The sequence below is a fragment of the Pagrus pagrus genome (assembly GCF_965226575.1).
Source record: "Pagrus pagrus genome assembly, chromosome: 14".
NCBI classification, from domain to species: Eukaryota; Metazoa; Chordata; class Actinopteri; order Spariformes; family Sparidae; genus Pagrus; species Pagrus pagrus.
Genome location: NC_140198.1, coordinates 215,001 through 230,915, shown reverse-complemented (window position 1 = coordinate 230,915; position 15,915 = coordinate 215,001). Strand labels below are relative to the sequence as shown.

Below are 15,915 nucleotides of genomic sequence, written 5' to 3'. Positions count from 1 at the left end.
TGCCGCTCTGCTTAAAACACGGAGCCGCCGCCGCTCCACCGCCGCTCTGCTTAAAACATGGAGTCGCCGCCGCTCCACCGCCACTCTGCTTAAAACACGGAGCTGCTGCCGCTCCACCGCCGCTCTGCTTAAAGGACGAAGCACTGCACAAATCACAAAAGGGTCAAAGCAAACTGGTCCCTTGGTGTCTAAAAGGTGGCGGTGAGAATAAAACACAGCCGCCCACTGATTCTATCAAAACGATAGGAGAACAAAAGCATTGGACCCAAAAACCAAAGATGAAGTGGGAGTCACTGAACGGTGAGGAAACAAAATGTATGGAAACTGGCCAAAAGAAAAAAATCTCAAGCACACTCAACAATTTTCACTCAAACAGAAAACGCAGAAAGCCGACTGATGGTGTCGACTCCCTGCAGACACACAACCACCGAGCAGAGGAGCTGCAGCCCCCTTGTATCTCCCAGCTGACTGACTGCAGCCAGCTGAGGGAGAACATCACAGGTGAACCCAATAGCTTCTGATGACCTGTGACCTAGATCTGGAGAAATCTCTGTTCACATGAGGACCTTGGGGAATGCTTTTCACACAGAGACTCCACATTATCTCTGCAGCGGCGGTTCACTAATTCTCCACCTTTGTTTGTTCACACAGAACCAAGCAGCTCCAGCGTAAAGACGCACCAGTGTGTAACTCACACAGAAAGCCGGCGCTGCAGATCCAAAAGAGGCGTGACGGTACACGTCATGATGATGACGTCTGTGTGTTTTTTTTCAATGTGTCTCCCCCGGTGTCCTCCTGTTAAGCTCAACATGTACCCGCTGACTGTTATAATCATATGATGCAGTTATAATGTGTTGTGATGAGATCCTGACCCACCAAACATCCTGGAAAGAGACAAAGTTATGTTTTCACTCTCAATGACATCATCATTTGTGTGTGTGTGTGTGTGTGTGTGTGTGTGTGTGTGTGTGTGTGTGTGTTGATGTTATATATGTGATATATATGATATATACAATAAATAAATAAATAATTAAGAGTGAAACAATGAAGTGTCTCAGGTTCCACTGGCTGTGCTCAGGTCATGACATGACGTGATGTATTTCACTGCAATGTTCTCACTTTTGGGCATTTCTCCAAGTGAGTATGGGAGTTTCTCTGTGTCTGTTAGGTTTTCGAATTCAGGGTGTATTTATTATTTTGGGAAAATGCTGATTTCTCAGAGGCTGATATTTGGGGCATGGGGTGAGGAAGTGTAGCTCTGACTCGACCTGTTTTCTGTCTCTCCTCCTCTGGCAGCCAGCTCTGTCTATTATTGTTTTGTCCCATTTGTCAAATTCATGATTTAATTTTGGTCCCCAGATTTCACTGCCATAGAGAATTATGGGTTCTAATACAAACAGATTTTAATTGAATGTCAAGTTTAATATTTCTTCTGATTGCATAGAAAGCTCTCCTTGCTTTGTCTCTCAGATCTTTCACAGCCATGTTGAAGCCTCCTGTGGAGCTTATGTTGAGGCCAAGGTATGTGTAGTTTCTTGTATGTTGTAATTTAGTGGTGTCCAAATAGAAACTGTGTGTTTTCCTGACTTCTGGACTGCTTCTGGAAGATCATCATTTTGGTTTTCGTTGGGTTAACTGTCAGGGCCCAGGTCTGACAGAATGCATGCAGGAGGTTGAGGTGCTGCTGTAGACCTTCTTTTGTTGGTGACAGCAACACCAAGTCATCTGCGTACAGGAGACCCTTCATTTCTGTGTCCTTCAGGTTGAGGCCAGGTGCTGTGGATTGATCTAATTGACATGCAAATTCATTGATGTATAAATTGAAGAGGATTGGACTAAGATTGCATCCCGGCCTCACCCCACGACCTGTTTGTTTGTCTCCTATTTTAACTGCACATTTACTATTTGTGTACATAGATTTAATGACATCATATGTTTTTCCCCTGATGCCGCTGTTGAGTAGTCTGTAGAAAAGGCCCTCGTGCCAGATGGAGTCAAAGGCCTTTGTGAAATCAACAAAACAAGCGTAGGCCTTTCCTTTCTTCTTGTCTGATTCCTGCTCAGTCAGGGTGTGGAGGGTACAGATGTGGTCTGTTGTGCCAAAATTTGGTAAGAATCCAATTTGGCATTTATTCAAAACATTTTGGTCATTGATAAAACTGATAAGTCTTTTATTCATAATGTTGCAAAATGTTTTTCGCAGGTTACTGTTTACACAGACTCCAGGGTAATTATTAGTATTATTATTATTTATCTCCATTTTTATAAAGTGGTGTTATTAAACCTTTATTCCATATGTCAGGGAAAGTGCCAACTGCTAGAATTATATTAAAGAGTTTGAGTATAGCCAATTTGAATTTATGGTCAGAATATTTGATCATTTCATTTAAGATGCTGTCGACTCCACAGGCCTGTTTATCTTTCAGGGATCGGATCTTTCCGTCAGTTCTTGCTCTGTTATTGAAGCATCTCGAGGGTTTTGGTTGTCTTTAATTATTAATTCTAAGGTTTTCCATTTGGTGTGTGTTTTGTTTTGGTCACTGTTCTTTGTAATATTGCTGTATAATTCAGTAAAATAATTCATCCAAATGCTTCCATCCTGTGTTGCCAGTCGATCTTGTTGTCTTGTGTTCAGAGTCAGAACCGGTCTGACTCAAAGATTCGTCTCTTTCAGAGAGCTGGGTTCTGGTGTGTTGCTCTTTCTTTGCTCTTAGTGTGTGTTTGTATTAATTTAAGGTGTCGTAGTAATGAAGGTGTATATTTTGGTTATTTGGGTCTCGTTTGATAACTTTCTTAAAGTTTTCCTTATATTTTTGCAATCATTGTCAAACCATTTGTTATTGTGTATTTGTTTTGGTTTTTGATTTGAGGTTTTTAAGTTTGATAACGTTGCCAATTTATCAAACATTTTGTTAATTTTGTCCACAGCAGTGTTTACACCATCATTATTATGGGGAAATATTTCAGAAAGAAATAAATCGATTGAATACTTTTGGTAGCTCTCCATGCTGTCTGATTTCCATCTGTATGAATGTGTGGTGTTGTGCAGTTCACTGGGTTTAGAGGCCTCATAGTCAGTGTGTGTCCTCCTCAGATGGACCGTGATCTGGCTGTGGTCCGAGAGGGGTGTGAGTGGGTTGACTGTGAAAGCTCTGAGAGACATTGGGTCCAGATCTGTTATGGCATAGTCTACCGTACTGCTGCCAGGAGCTGAACTAAATGTGTAACGGCCCAGAGAATCTCCTCGTAACCTACCATTGACTATATACAGACCCAGCGTGGCAGAGCTGTAAAAGCTGGGTACCACTTGTGTTTGTAATTTTATCAAAATTGTGTCTTGGGGGGAGTCGGGGAGAGGAGAGCAGGTTTCTCCAGGTAGGCCTAAGTGCTGATCTCCCTGGATGTTTATAGTGTCAGCTTTCTCTCCAGTTCTAGCGTTCAGGTCCCCGCAGACGAGCACGTTTCCCAGAGTTTTAAATTGGTTTATTTACCTCTAGAGTGGAAAAAACATCTTCATTGTAGTAGTGGGATTCAGAGGGGGGTATGTAAACAGCACATAGGTAGAAATGTTGGTCTGCACATATTATTTCTTTGTTAATTTTCAGCCAAATATAGGATTCTACTTTTTTGATAATTTCAATTGAATGGGTTAGTTCTGATCTATACCAAATAATCATGCCTCCTGAGTCCCGACCTCGGCTTACTGTTTGGAGTTTAACTGATGGGATAACAATCTCAACGTAATCACAATGACAACCAGTGGAACCGTCTTCTCTGTACCGTGTCTCTTGTAAGACGGTGATTTCAGAGTCTTTTACCTCTCTAATAAAATCTGGATTTTGGCTTTTTAATCCAAAAGCAGACGATCTAAGACCTCGAATGTTCCAACATGTTATTTGAAACGATTTAATCTTTAAATGTGTTCTGTTTTAAAAACAAGATAAACACAGAAACAAATAACAACGATAATAAAAACAAGAAATAAACTACTAAGTTAAATTAAACTAAATTAGGGATTTTGGAGAAGATTCTTATTCTTTAAGATTCTGTCTCTGCTCTTCTGTTATGTAGCTATGAGGTTAGAGCAGGTGTAACATGTACTGTATCTCCCTGAGGTCACCAGTGGGGGGTGGGGGTGCCGCTCCTCTCACCACCTCAGCATAGCTCCGTCCAGCAGGCTGTACTGCTAGTAGGGGGGGGCAGGGGGTATAGGCTGGGGGTGCTCTGGCTGGGTTGTGGGGGCCTGTGTTGACTTGGTTGTGGGGTGTGTTGGTGATGCTGGTGATCCTGCGGGGGCTGGGTGTCCTTGGTATCCTTGCTGGCAGTCTCTGAGTCTCTGAGTCTCTGAGTCTTTCTGAGTCTCTGAGTCTCTGAGTCTTTCTGAGTCTCTCTGAGTCTCTGAGTCTCTGAGTCTTTCTGAGTCTCTGAGTCTTTCTGAGTCTCTGAGTCTCTGAGTCTCTGAGTCTCTGAGTCTTTCTGAGTCTCTGAGTCTCTGAGTCTTTCTGAGTCTCTGAGTCTTTCTGAGTCTCTGAGTCTTTCTGAGTCTCTGAGTCTCTGAGTCTCTGAGTCTTTCTGAGTCTCTGAGTCTTTCTGAGTCTCTGAGTCTCTGAGTCTTTCTGAGTCTCTGAGTCTCTGAGTCTTTCTGAGTCTCTGAGTCTTTCTGAGTCTTTCTGAGTCTCTCTGAGTCTCTGAGTCTTTCTGAGTCTCTGAGTCTCTGAGTCTTTCTGAGTCTCTGAGTCTCTGAGTCTTTCTGAGTCTCTGAGTCTTTCTGAGTCTTTCTGAGTCTCTCTGAGTCTCTGAGTCTCTCTGAGTCTCTGAGTCTCTGAGTCTCTGAGTCTCTCTGAGTCTCTGAGTCTCTCTGAGTCTCTGATTGGTTTCGGGGGGTTCTTGCTCTCTTGCACTGCAGTTGCGGTCAGAGCGGATATGCTGTGTAGCATTCTGGTCACAGTGTGGGGCTTACAAGCTACATGCTGCACAACACCAATACTCCTCCTGCCCTGCTGGGATCTCACAAAGCATGGAGGCATTGCTGGCAGTCTCTGAGTCTCTGAGTCTCTGAGTCTTTCTGAGTCTCTGAGTCTCTGAGTCTTTCTGAGTCTCTGAGTCTCTGAGTCTTTCTGAGTCTCTCTGAGTCTCTGAGTCTCTGAGTCTTTCTGAGTCTCTGAGTCTTTCTGAGTCTCTGAGTCTCTGAGTCTTTCTGAGTCTCTGAGTCTTTCTGAGTCTCTGAGTCTCTGAGTCTTTCTGAGTCTCTGAGTCTTTCTGAGTCTCTGAGTCTCTGAGTCTTTCTGAGTCTCTGAGTCTCTGAGTCTTTCTGAGTCTCTGAGTCTCTGAGTCTTTCTGAGTCTCTCTGAGTCTCTGAGTCTCTGAGTCTCTCTGAGTCTCTGAGTCTCTGAGTCTCTCTGAGTCTCTGAGTCTCTGAGTCTCTCTGAGTCTCTGAGTCTCTGAGTCTCTCTGAGTCTCTGAGTCTCTGAGTCTCTGAGTCTCTCTGAGTCTCTGAGTCTCTCTGAGTCTCTGAGTCTCTGAGTCTCTCTGAGTCTCTGAGTCTCTCTGAGTCTTTCTGAGTCTCTCTGAGTCTCTCTGAGTCTCTCTGAGTCTCTGAGTCTTTCTGAGTCTCTCTGAGTCTCTCTGAGTCTCTGAGTCTCTCTGAGTCTTTCTTAGTCTTTCTTTCTGCGTCGAGGGAACGCGTTGGTCTGCAATTCACCGCCAAGCCGCGAGGGGGGGGGGGATTGGTTTCGGGGGGTTCTTGCTCTCTTGCACTGCAGTTGCGGTCAGAGCGGATATGCTGTGTAGCATTCTGGTCACAGTGTGGGGCTTACAAGCTACATGCTGCACAACACCAATACTCCTCCTGCCCTGCTGGGATCTCACAAAGCACGGAGTTCACAAGCAATAGGAGACAAGCATGCAAGCAGCAGAAGTAACTGGCGGTGTTGTTATACTGTTGACTGGAAAAGCAACTGCCGGAATGACGGTCTGAGCGGACCAATCCCAGTCCTTGCTGTTCGTGTCTCGACGCGTCGACGTGACGCGTAGTCAGGATTTTTTGGAGGCGCACGTCAGGCTACGGCGCAGGGTCCTCGTAGGGGTCTGCGTCGACGACGTAGCTACGCCGTTGCCGCGACGCAGAAGCATAAATCAAGCTTGAGTCTCTGAGTCTCTGAGTCTCTCTGAGTCTCTCTGAGTCTCTGAGTCTCTGAGTCTCTCTGAGTCTCCCTGAGTCTCTCTGAGTCTCTGAGTCTCTCTGAGTCTCTCTGAGTCTCTGAGTCTTTCTGAGTCTCTCTGAGTCTCTCTGAGTCTCTCTGAGTCTCTGAGTCTCTGAGTCTCTCTGAGTCTCCCTGAGTCTCTCTGAGTCTCTGAGTCTCTCTTGAGCAACAAGAACAGGACTGAAAAACACTGATTTACAGTTTTGTGAGGGAAAGATGATGGAAACAGGAAACCTTCAGGGTCACAGCTGTCTCTGTGTCAGAGCTCGGACATTTCATGGCGCCGTCCACCTCGTCCCCCTGTGACCTCGTCCCTCTGTGGCCTCGTCCCCCTGTGACCTCGTCCCCCTGTGACTGTGTGTCTCTATAACATTAGATGTCCTCCTTCACTCCAGACAGAAAACTGCCACAGAGAGTTTTGTCTCTTGTGGCAAATGGCACGTTAAACAAACGACCGCGGTGAGGACGTGAACTCTTCATGTTCATGATCCCAGGAGGATGAACGCTGTCCATCAGCCCTCCTCCTCTACAGGGAGTCCAGTGGACTCAGAGAGTCCAGTGGACTCAGAGAGAGAGCTGCTCCTCATCACCAACACAAACAAACAGACTGTAGATTACAGTGATGAAGATCAGCTCTGAGGTTTCCTGTCTCATACAGTCCAGATGATTATAAACCCAAACAGACAGATTACACTTCATCTCCTAAACCAGGAGCAGAGACAAACGTCTGCAGTGATTCACTTCTGATTAATGTGTTTATTTATATTGTTCTTGTGTAAACAGAGTCCGTCTGTGTGTTTACACTCTGACATGTTGAGTAAACCAACATTATGAAGACTGAAGCTGTGTGACTGATTATTTCACTTCCTGCTCCACCCTGTTAGTTAACGAGCCTCCGTCAGTGTTTGTCTCTCAGGACCGACTGACTCACTTTCTGATCTGATGTAAACACAGGAAGTAGAAGGTCAAAACTGTCACATTAAAAGCCTGAAAGGAAACCCCTGATCTGTTTTACTGTCTTTTAAAAAATAATTTATGTGAATGTTTTTACATTTTATCTCTCTTTCTGTCTGTTTATCAGTTAGTCAGTAAATCACTTTGAAACGTACGAGAGCTGTGAACAGTATTTTTCTTTTTCTCACATTAAAGGTGCAGTATGTAAGAATTTTAGTTAAACGTAAAATTCAATAAATTGTCAAGAGAATGTAAAAAAATTACAGTTTTGACTTGATGACTTTTGTGTTGTGAGATTCAGAGGTATCACTGAAGTTAGCATGCTAACCAGCTAGCTCCAAACACCAACACTCCCCCAGACTGCTAGCTGCACAGCTCATTGAGCTAACCAGCTAACTGCAGCTACACTCAGTGGCAGGTAGCGGTTTCTCTGGTGATATTGCACCTTTAAATCTTTAAGATTAAATCAACATCTTTATTTATAACCTATGAAGAGTCAAATCTTCTCTGCTCCATCAGGACTGTGTGAGTATCTGATCACATTTCACACATTTCAGGTTATGATGCTAATGTTGCTGAAACCTGATTGGTCCAGGGAAGTATGATGTCACCTTTTTTATAACTGAGAAAATATCTTTTATTGTATTGATTGTAAAACATCATCACACCATGACGACTGTTGATGAGCAGATGTAATAAAGTGAGAGCTTCAGCCTGAAGTTACATCACATTCATGTTTATGATTGATCATAAACTCATCTGCAGTTATCAGTGAGGTCACCTCTCTGTTCACTGTTTGACATCAGCTTCATGGCAAGTTAAAAAAATTCCCACATCCCCTGTGGACCATAAACATAAACACATTTTAATCACCACTCTTTCTTCTGAAGGAAAGTACCTGACTTATTTATTAACATAAATTAACTGTCAACTATTAAACATGATCTGTTTTCAGCATCTCAAATAATCTGTTCATCTCTTTTATATCGGTGTAAATTAAATATCTGATTTTCCTGCTGTCACATCATCTGTTTGTGTTGTGTATCAATCATCATCATTAATAATCTTGATATCTTAACAAACACAACCATAGAGAAATAAAAAACATCAACATCAGACCAGCAGAGGCTGAAACTGTTTCTTCAAAAACCTGAAAAAACTTTTCAGGCTGTTCAAACTCTGATCATCAGTGTGTCTCATGTTTATACACTGTATATGATGCATACTGTTAGCTTAGCTTAGCATAAAGACTGGAAACAGAGGGAAACTGTTAGCCTGCTTCTGTCCAAACACCTCTTGTTGACTGTTTTACTTTTGGATAATCAGGCTAGCTGTTTTCCCCTGTTTCCAGTCTTTGTGCTAAGCTAAGCTAACTGGCTGCTGGCTGTAGGTATCAGTCTCATCCGACGCTGTAACAAAGTTCAGCTAACCAGATAATCTGTGTCTCGCTTTGGAAACCTGCCAAACTCCATTAAAAAAAACAAACACTATAAACAATAAAATATTATTTTCAGGTCTCAGTAAAAATAATGAAGTTAAAACTTGTTGTGTTCAGAAGTTTTTATGTTTTTACACAAATTAAATGTCACACAGTGAAGAAAATTCATTTAGTACAAAATATGTCTTACATTTAATATAAAAACATGACAGGACAAGAAAAATACACATCAACTTGACTTATGCATAATAATAATAAACAATAATAATAATAATAATAATAATAATAAACACATTTGAAACTGTGGATCTCAGTGCAGCTCACTACATGACAGCGCTGATTTCATGTCTTCATTTATAAACATTCTTCAGGGTATCACAGTTTTTATTTCAGTGTTCAGTTTAACTTCATCATTAAGATCAATAGATTTTATATCCACACAGGCCTGCTGATCCGTACAGAGACATCCTGTTTAAACTGTCTGACCTCATAATAAAACTTTATTTATATCTTAGTGTTAACACAGACAGTCACACACACTCAGACATTAAAGTGCAAACTACATGAAAAGTAATAGACGGCTTGATAAGAAAAAGTCAGTGACTCTGAACAGCTTCGTGTTTCCTTCTGTAGTGTTTTGTTTTATTTTTAGCTTCAAGGAAAATTCCCCTCTGAGATCGTTTGACACTGAACACAGTCAACATATCTCAGATGTCTCACTGTTACAACCCTTCATTTAAACCCCACATATGAGAACAATGATCGTTTCTGTGTGGTAACTGTAGAGCTGACAGGTAGCTTAGCTAAGCTTAGCATGAAGACTGGAAACAGGAGGAAACCATGGACGTATAATAAGAATTGGATATCTCGTCGTCGGAGGAGTCCTGTTAAGAAAGCTGCTCAGTGAAAAGTTAGACTTTCTGGGTGTAAAATGACCCAGATCTTCTGTTCGGCCGATGGAGCATGTGCGCTGGACGAGCAGCTAACTTCCTGTTTAGCCCTCTGCTAACATGAATAAAGATAAAATGTTTAAATGGTGCAGCTCTTCTAGACTCTCCAAATGTTATCTGACCAAATGGATCAAATATCAGATATCGTGGATGTTGTGATGCTCAAAAATATTTATCTACTGATCTCCAAAGTATTTGTGGGTCCAAGTGTTCATCACGTGTTGTTACACAGTTTGACCACAATGACAAACTTGCTTTAAAGACCGGTGCCGTTCCTGGGGGCTCAGAGGAAACTGCTAGCTTTGCTAGCTTAGTAACAAACTGCCTTCCAACACTTCTGAAACTCACTAATTAGCTCATTTCTATCAGAAAAACCCACATTGTGGTTTTTACATCGAGGGTTTTGTGTCCGACTGTTTCTTGGCCGGCTGCGTTAACTTCCTGCAGTTACTCAGTTACTGCACACAAATTAAAGATATAACGTCTTTATTAGTGAGTTTTAGAGGTGCTGGAAGGCAGATTATTTTACCTTTGGACGGAGATAAGCTAGCTGTTTCCTCCTGTTTTTAGTCCTAATGCTAAACTAAGCTAGCTATGTGCCTGCATAGTCCAAACAGCCTTCTTATGCCAGCGAAGAAGAAAATAAGTGTATATTCTAGAAAGTCAAACAGTGTTGAAGTGTTTTTGTGTCGATTTTTCCTTTTACATTCAATAAAGTGATGGTTAGCATGTGGCTAATGCTAACACCAAACAGGAAACAGCCCTGCTGTAGAGCCACAGTTCCTACAATGACCACTAGGTGCTGACAGCAAGAAAATCATTATAAAAGTCAAACTTCTCCTTCAAAGTACAAGAAGAAAAAATATTTTCCACCAGGAGTTCTGGTTTCAGTCATTTGTCTGCGTGTCTTCGTTTAGGGGACGTTAAGGAACATGTTTGACTGATGGACAGGTGATTGATGGACAGGTGTCTGATGGACAGGTGATTGATGGACAGGTGTCTGATGGACAGATGACTGATGGACAGGTGTCTCAGCCTGTCACTGAGCAGATCTGTATGTGTCCCTGTAGTATCACAGACCGTCCCCCTTCAGAAGACTTCACAGCTTACATTCACGTTTTGTGTCTCTGGTTAAACCACCGACCGTCCCCTGAACAGGAAGAGTCCACATGTGAGTTCCTTCATGTTCCTTCAGGTTCTCTGTTGATCCACATCAGGCACTGAAGCTTCGGTTGTGTTTGTTTTTCCTGGTGTGACAACATTTAACCAGCAGCGCGAGGACTACCATCAGCAGTAACGCCATCAGGATGACAGCGACGATGTAATTCTGGATGCCGGCTCGGTGACACATCTCCTGCGTGACCTTCTCGATGTTGACCGGCTCGGAGTACTCGTCGTGGACGCAGGTGACGGTCTCGATGTCGGGGACCACCACCGCCGAGTGCTGCACCATGTTCAGGAAGTCTAGGTTACTGCAGCAGCTCAGAGGGTTGGAGCCCACGTAGAGGGTCTTCAGGGAGCGCTCCAGAACCAGCACGGTGCTGGACTCCAGGGTCACCAGGTTGTTGTTCTGCAGGTTCAGGGACTCGATGGAGGACTCTCTGTTCCACACAGGCAGGGTGGTCAGCTGGTTGGTGGACAGGTCGATGTGTCTGAGACTCGTCAGGGAGGACAGGTCTGTTTTCAGACTAGAGATGTTGTTCTCCCTCAGCAGGAGGTGAACCAGAGAATGCTCCAGACCAGACAGTGACTGCTGGTCCATGTCTAGACCCGGGTTAAGGGACAGGTCCAGAACTTTTAGTGGGGTGTTAGTGAAGGCGTTGGCAGGCAGAGTCCTCAGGTTGTTCTCAGACAGGTTCAGGAACTGCAGGTTTGGTACTGAAGTGAAGGAGACACAGTCTGCAGGATCCTGCTGGTCCTGGTCTGCAGGATCCTGGTGGATCTGGTCTGATGAACAGATCTCCAGGTAGTTCTGCTGCAGCTGCAAGTGCCTGATACTCGGCAGTCTTTGAAACACCTGGTGGTGGAGGGTGGTGAGGTCGTTTCCCTGTAAGAAGAGTTCCTCCAGCAACGGAATCTTTTCTTTAAACATGAGACTCTGCAGAGAGTTGAAGCTCATATCAACGATCTTCACCTTCTGAAGAAGAGCTTGGTTAGTGACGGAAAATGAGCCGAGACAGTTGTTGCTCACATTCAGGACCTCCAGTGATGCCATGCAGTAGAAGAAGGACTCTGGTAGGCTCCTGAGCTGGTTGTAGCTCATGTCCAGGTGTCTCAGCAAAGGAAACAAAGCCCTTTTTTCAGGTTTTCCGGTGACGTTGATGCTCTGGAGTCTGTTTCGTGAAATGTCCAGATACTGGAGCTTGTTCTTGACGGGGAGAAGAGGAAAGTGGGACATTTTGTTTTCACTCAGATCTAAAGACTGAAGTTTGTAGTGTTCTGTAGAGTTGCTGCTCTGGAAGAGCTCCACGCTGTTCTGACTTAGGTTCAGAACCGTTAGGTTGTACAGGTTGAAGTCTGTGATGCAGGTGATCGAGTTCTTGGACAGATCGAGTTCAGTGAGATGATTCAACGAGTCAAATGCTCTGTCCTCAATCTCCAGGATGACGTTGTTGTGGAGGCTGATCTTGGTCAACGACAAGGAGCCGCTGAACGTGTTCTGTGATATTTTGGTGATGCTGTTGCTGTTCAGAGAGAGATTCTCCAGCACTGGAGAGTCAGACAGGAAGTAGTCCGACATTCCTGTGTACAGCCCGTTGTTTGAAAGATCAAGTGAGTGTACAGCTGTAAGAGGTCCGATGTTGATTTTGGACAGAGCGAACACATTCAGATGATTCCTGGACAGATCCAGGACCTTCAGATCCGGCATGTCTTTGAAGAGGCCCGGCTGGATGAAGTGGATCTTGTTTGAGTGGAGCTTCAGATGGTGGAAGCCGGTGTGGTATGCCAGAGTCTCCTGACTCAGATTCTGGACCTGGTTACGAGAGAGGTCCAACATGTGCACGGCACGAGGAAGGTTGGTTGGGACGCTTCTGAGGCTCAGATCGCTGCAGAACACGTCCATCTGGACCTGAGAACAGAGACAAACACAGGTCTGATGAGTTTGGCGTGCTGCCAGCCCTCCTGACTGTGACACAACCCAGCGTCTGGTTTTAAGTGGATTCATGAGTCAGAGTATCGACAGCGGCTGTAGACAGCAGCTCAGTCCTCTGAGGGTTTAACACCGAGCTGGTCTCATGAAACAACATGTGGTTCTGTTTACATTAACTCAGAGGTAACCAGCTCTACTCAGACTGAGGTACTTTAAAGAAAACACACCTTTATAACAGCCACAGCTCTTCTCCTCTCCCTCAATAGATTCAAGTATTTCAGTTATTAAGTGAGTTTATAATTGAGAGCAGATGTCCAGAGACCCCCCGTCCAAAAACAGCTCATAAAACTGTCTCCGTCTCTGTCTGAGGCCGAGCACACTGAGCTTCTCTGCATATCTGTGGGATCCTGAACGAGACATTCCTCTCTAACACAAACAAACACTGTGATTTATTGTAGCAGACCAGCTCAGATCTGTGGTCAGGAGTTAACATCAGAAACTCATGAGCCGGACGCTCTGACTCCTGCTGTTATCACTGATTTAATATAGACTGCTTACATTCCTCATGTGTGTTGAACATGTGATGTGTGTGGTTTACATCACAGTTAGTCACAGTAATACTGTAGCGAGGCAGGAAACACAGACACTGGACCATAGTGATCAGCGCCACACTAAACCCACATTGAAATCTTTGGTTCAGTAAATCTCAGCCTGCAGGTAAAACGAGTCTCCAACAGTCTGAGTGAAACAAAGAGTTTGTTGAGACGACTCGTCTCATTGAGAGTCTGAAGTGATCCGATCGAATCAAACTCTTCGAACTGAAGCCGACAACGAAGCACCACAAGCTGCAGTTCCTCTAACGGCCAGCAGAGGCTCCAGTGAGTCCGTCCATGTTCGAACTTTACAGCAGAAACAAACATGTTCACAGCTGGTTTCATCTTTTATAAAACTCACTGCTTTAAATCATAATGAGGCTTACAGTTATGTATAATTAGGGGCGTGGCCTCTTTGAGTGACAGGTAGCTGTCTGCTGCTTCACCTCAGATAATTCATCACTGATCTTCACCTGTCATCGTGTATGTGCTGCTGGAGCCTTCTGGAGGATTTTAATCCAGATATCAGAACATAATCTGTGTTTCTGACCGTTAACTGGACTCACAGACGGGCGGGGCGGGACAGAGGCTGCGTCTGTGTTAGCTGATAGTTACTTCATGAACATGCAGGGAACAGAAAGGAACGAGGATCTGGTGACTGTAGTCAGATGAACACAAACACACCGACAGTTGTCATGTGAATCTGGTGTTTTACCTTTCCTTTATTATTTTCCGTCAAACATTTTGAACATTAACTCTGATTCACAAAAGACAAAAAACACCTCAAGCGAGAGCACAATCTTTTTTTATTTTATCGGTCGTTTCCATAAAATGTGCTGCTCGGTAGAAACAAGGCTGCTGTCAGCTGCTGATCATTTAAAGGTTTTCTGACTGTTTGGGTCAAACTCAGGTGAAATTCTCTTTTTGTGTGAACACTGATAGCTTGTTAGCTAGCTCGTTAGCTTCCAGGGCAGCTTCGCTAGCTTCGGTGGGCTTGTTTAACTAATGAGGTTCGCTTCAGCCCCACCTCTTTGCCCATTTTTGGTTAGCTGGGAGGTGGGTGGAGTCAGGTGCTGCCAAGATGGCGGCGGCCAGCACCGCCCACTTTGAGCTTCATTCTGGCTCTTCAGAAACCTGTGGGCGTCGTCACGGTTATGTCACGGTGGCTCCACCCACTAGTTTACACCAACACATGTTCTTTGTTGCTGCTCGGGACGCTTTACCAACCAAACGTGGCTATTTGACGTCCTGGGAATTAGACTCAACAATCAACTATCTTTGTGGTGCGTTCAGGAACAGCTGAGACAAATCCTACTGATTCTACCTTTAACTTTAATAGTCTGTACTCTATTACTTTTACTGGAGTAAACAAGTTGAATCAGTACTTGTAAGTGTGTGAACTTCTGCTAGAGGAGAGAGACAACTGTCGACTCCTCAGAGGAATCTCAACTCTCACAAAAACCTATAATTAATTTCAGGGGATAATAAACTGAAGGTGTCTCTTCTTTTAAAGTTTGTCCAATGAAATAGAAACAAAGTAAAGGTGTATGGAGGGTGAGGGGCTTCAGTGTGGAGGTGTTCAGGCTGGTTTAAAGAAGCCTTTCTGCTGCACGAGGCAGGAAACCTCTGAACTGAGTCACAGCTCCAGACTTCATCCAGCAGAGACGACAAGAGACAACATGAGACAGCAGAGACCCACGAAGACGGACTAAATAGAGCAGCATCGCTCCACCTCTCTTAAGCCTTCACTGAAGGGCGTCCTCACACTCTGATTGGCTGAGAGGAGAATGACCCAACCTGCTCTGAATCAGTAATCAGGAGTCACCTCTCCTGCTCACCTGAACAACAGGTGATCAGAATCTGCTGCAGTCAGTCCGGTCAGGAGACGCTCAGATAACTAACTGTGACTGTAACTGTAACTGAAGCTGTGCCAGCAGATGAAACTGATAAACTGAATACGATGTGATCAGCTGATTGAACCGAGCTCACTTTATTGAACCGTGTGTGTTTATACTCACCACCGTGCATGGCGGGAGGTGGCGTGGAGGCCTCGCGGACGCCGCTAGGCAGCAGCTGACCATCAGCAGGAAGAGTGGCCGGAGAACGGCCATGTCGGTCCGTCAGACACAGAGAGGATGGAGGTCAGATGGAGGCAGGAAGCTGCTGGAGGTGGAGGAAGAGGAAGAGGGAGGTGAGCGACCTGTCGACAGACGACATGTGGGGCTTTCTGCCGCTCAGTGACAGGATGAGTCAGCAGACTGAAGCTGATCTGAGCTACAGGTTGTTGTTGAACTCAGTGTTCACAGAGTGACTCATCAGGGTCTGGGCCTCACTTTTATACGGAAACTTGCTAAATTATTTCCTGACTGGTTCCAACGAACAAAACAACAACAACATGCAGCCGCAGGCCGACAGTGTGGGAGTGATTATCAGAGACGCAGGGAAGTTCCCACGAGGACAACACGGACACGGAAAGATGTCTGAAACAGAGTCGGGTTTCATTCCACCCGTTCCACCTGTTCTTCCTGTTCTTACTGTTGTAACTGTTGCTACTGTTGTAACTGTTGTAACTGTAGTAACTGTTCTTCCTGTTCTTACTGTTGTAACTGTTGTTACTGTTGTAACTGTTGTAACTGTAGTAACTGTTCTTCCTGTTCTTACTGTTGTAACTGTTGTTACTGTTGTT

General features: G+C 44.4%; 1 protein-coding gene across 2 annotated transcripts in view; it reads right to left on the bottom strand.

Annotated features, from left to right (window-relative positions):
* Nucleotides 1-8,720: 8,720 nt before the first annotated feature.
* Nucleotides 8,721-15,915, bottom strand: part of lrrc32 (leucine rich repeat containing 32) — a 9,054-nt gene continuing 1,859 nt past the window's right edge. The window contains exons 2-3 of one of the 2 annotated variants that reach the window (XM_084374250.1): nucleotides 15,248-15,392; nucleotides 8,721-12,615 (exon numbers count right to left, since the gene is read on the bottom strand). In XM_084374250.1, coding sequence (XP_084230376.1) covers nucleotides 10,759-12,615; nucleotides 15,248-15,340 — 1,950 coding nt within the window. In that variant the 5' untranslated portion in view covers nucleotides 15,341-15,392 and the 3' untranslated portion in view covers nucleotides 8,721-10,758. The remainder of the gene's footprint in view (nucleotides 12,616-15,247; nucleotides 15,393-15,915) is intronic. The other variant, XM_084374251.1, reaches the window with a different exon arrangement.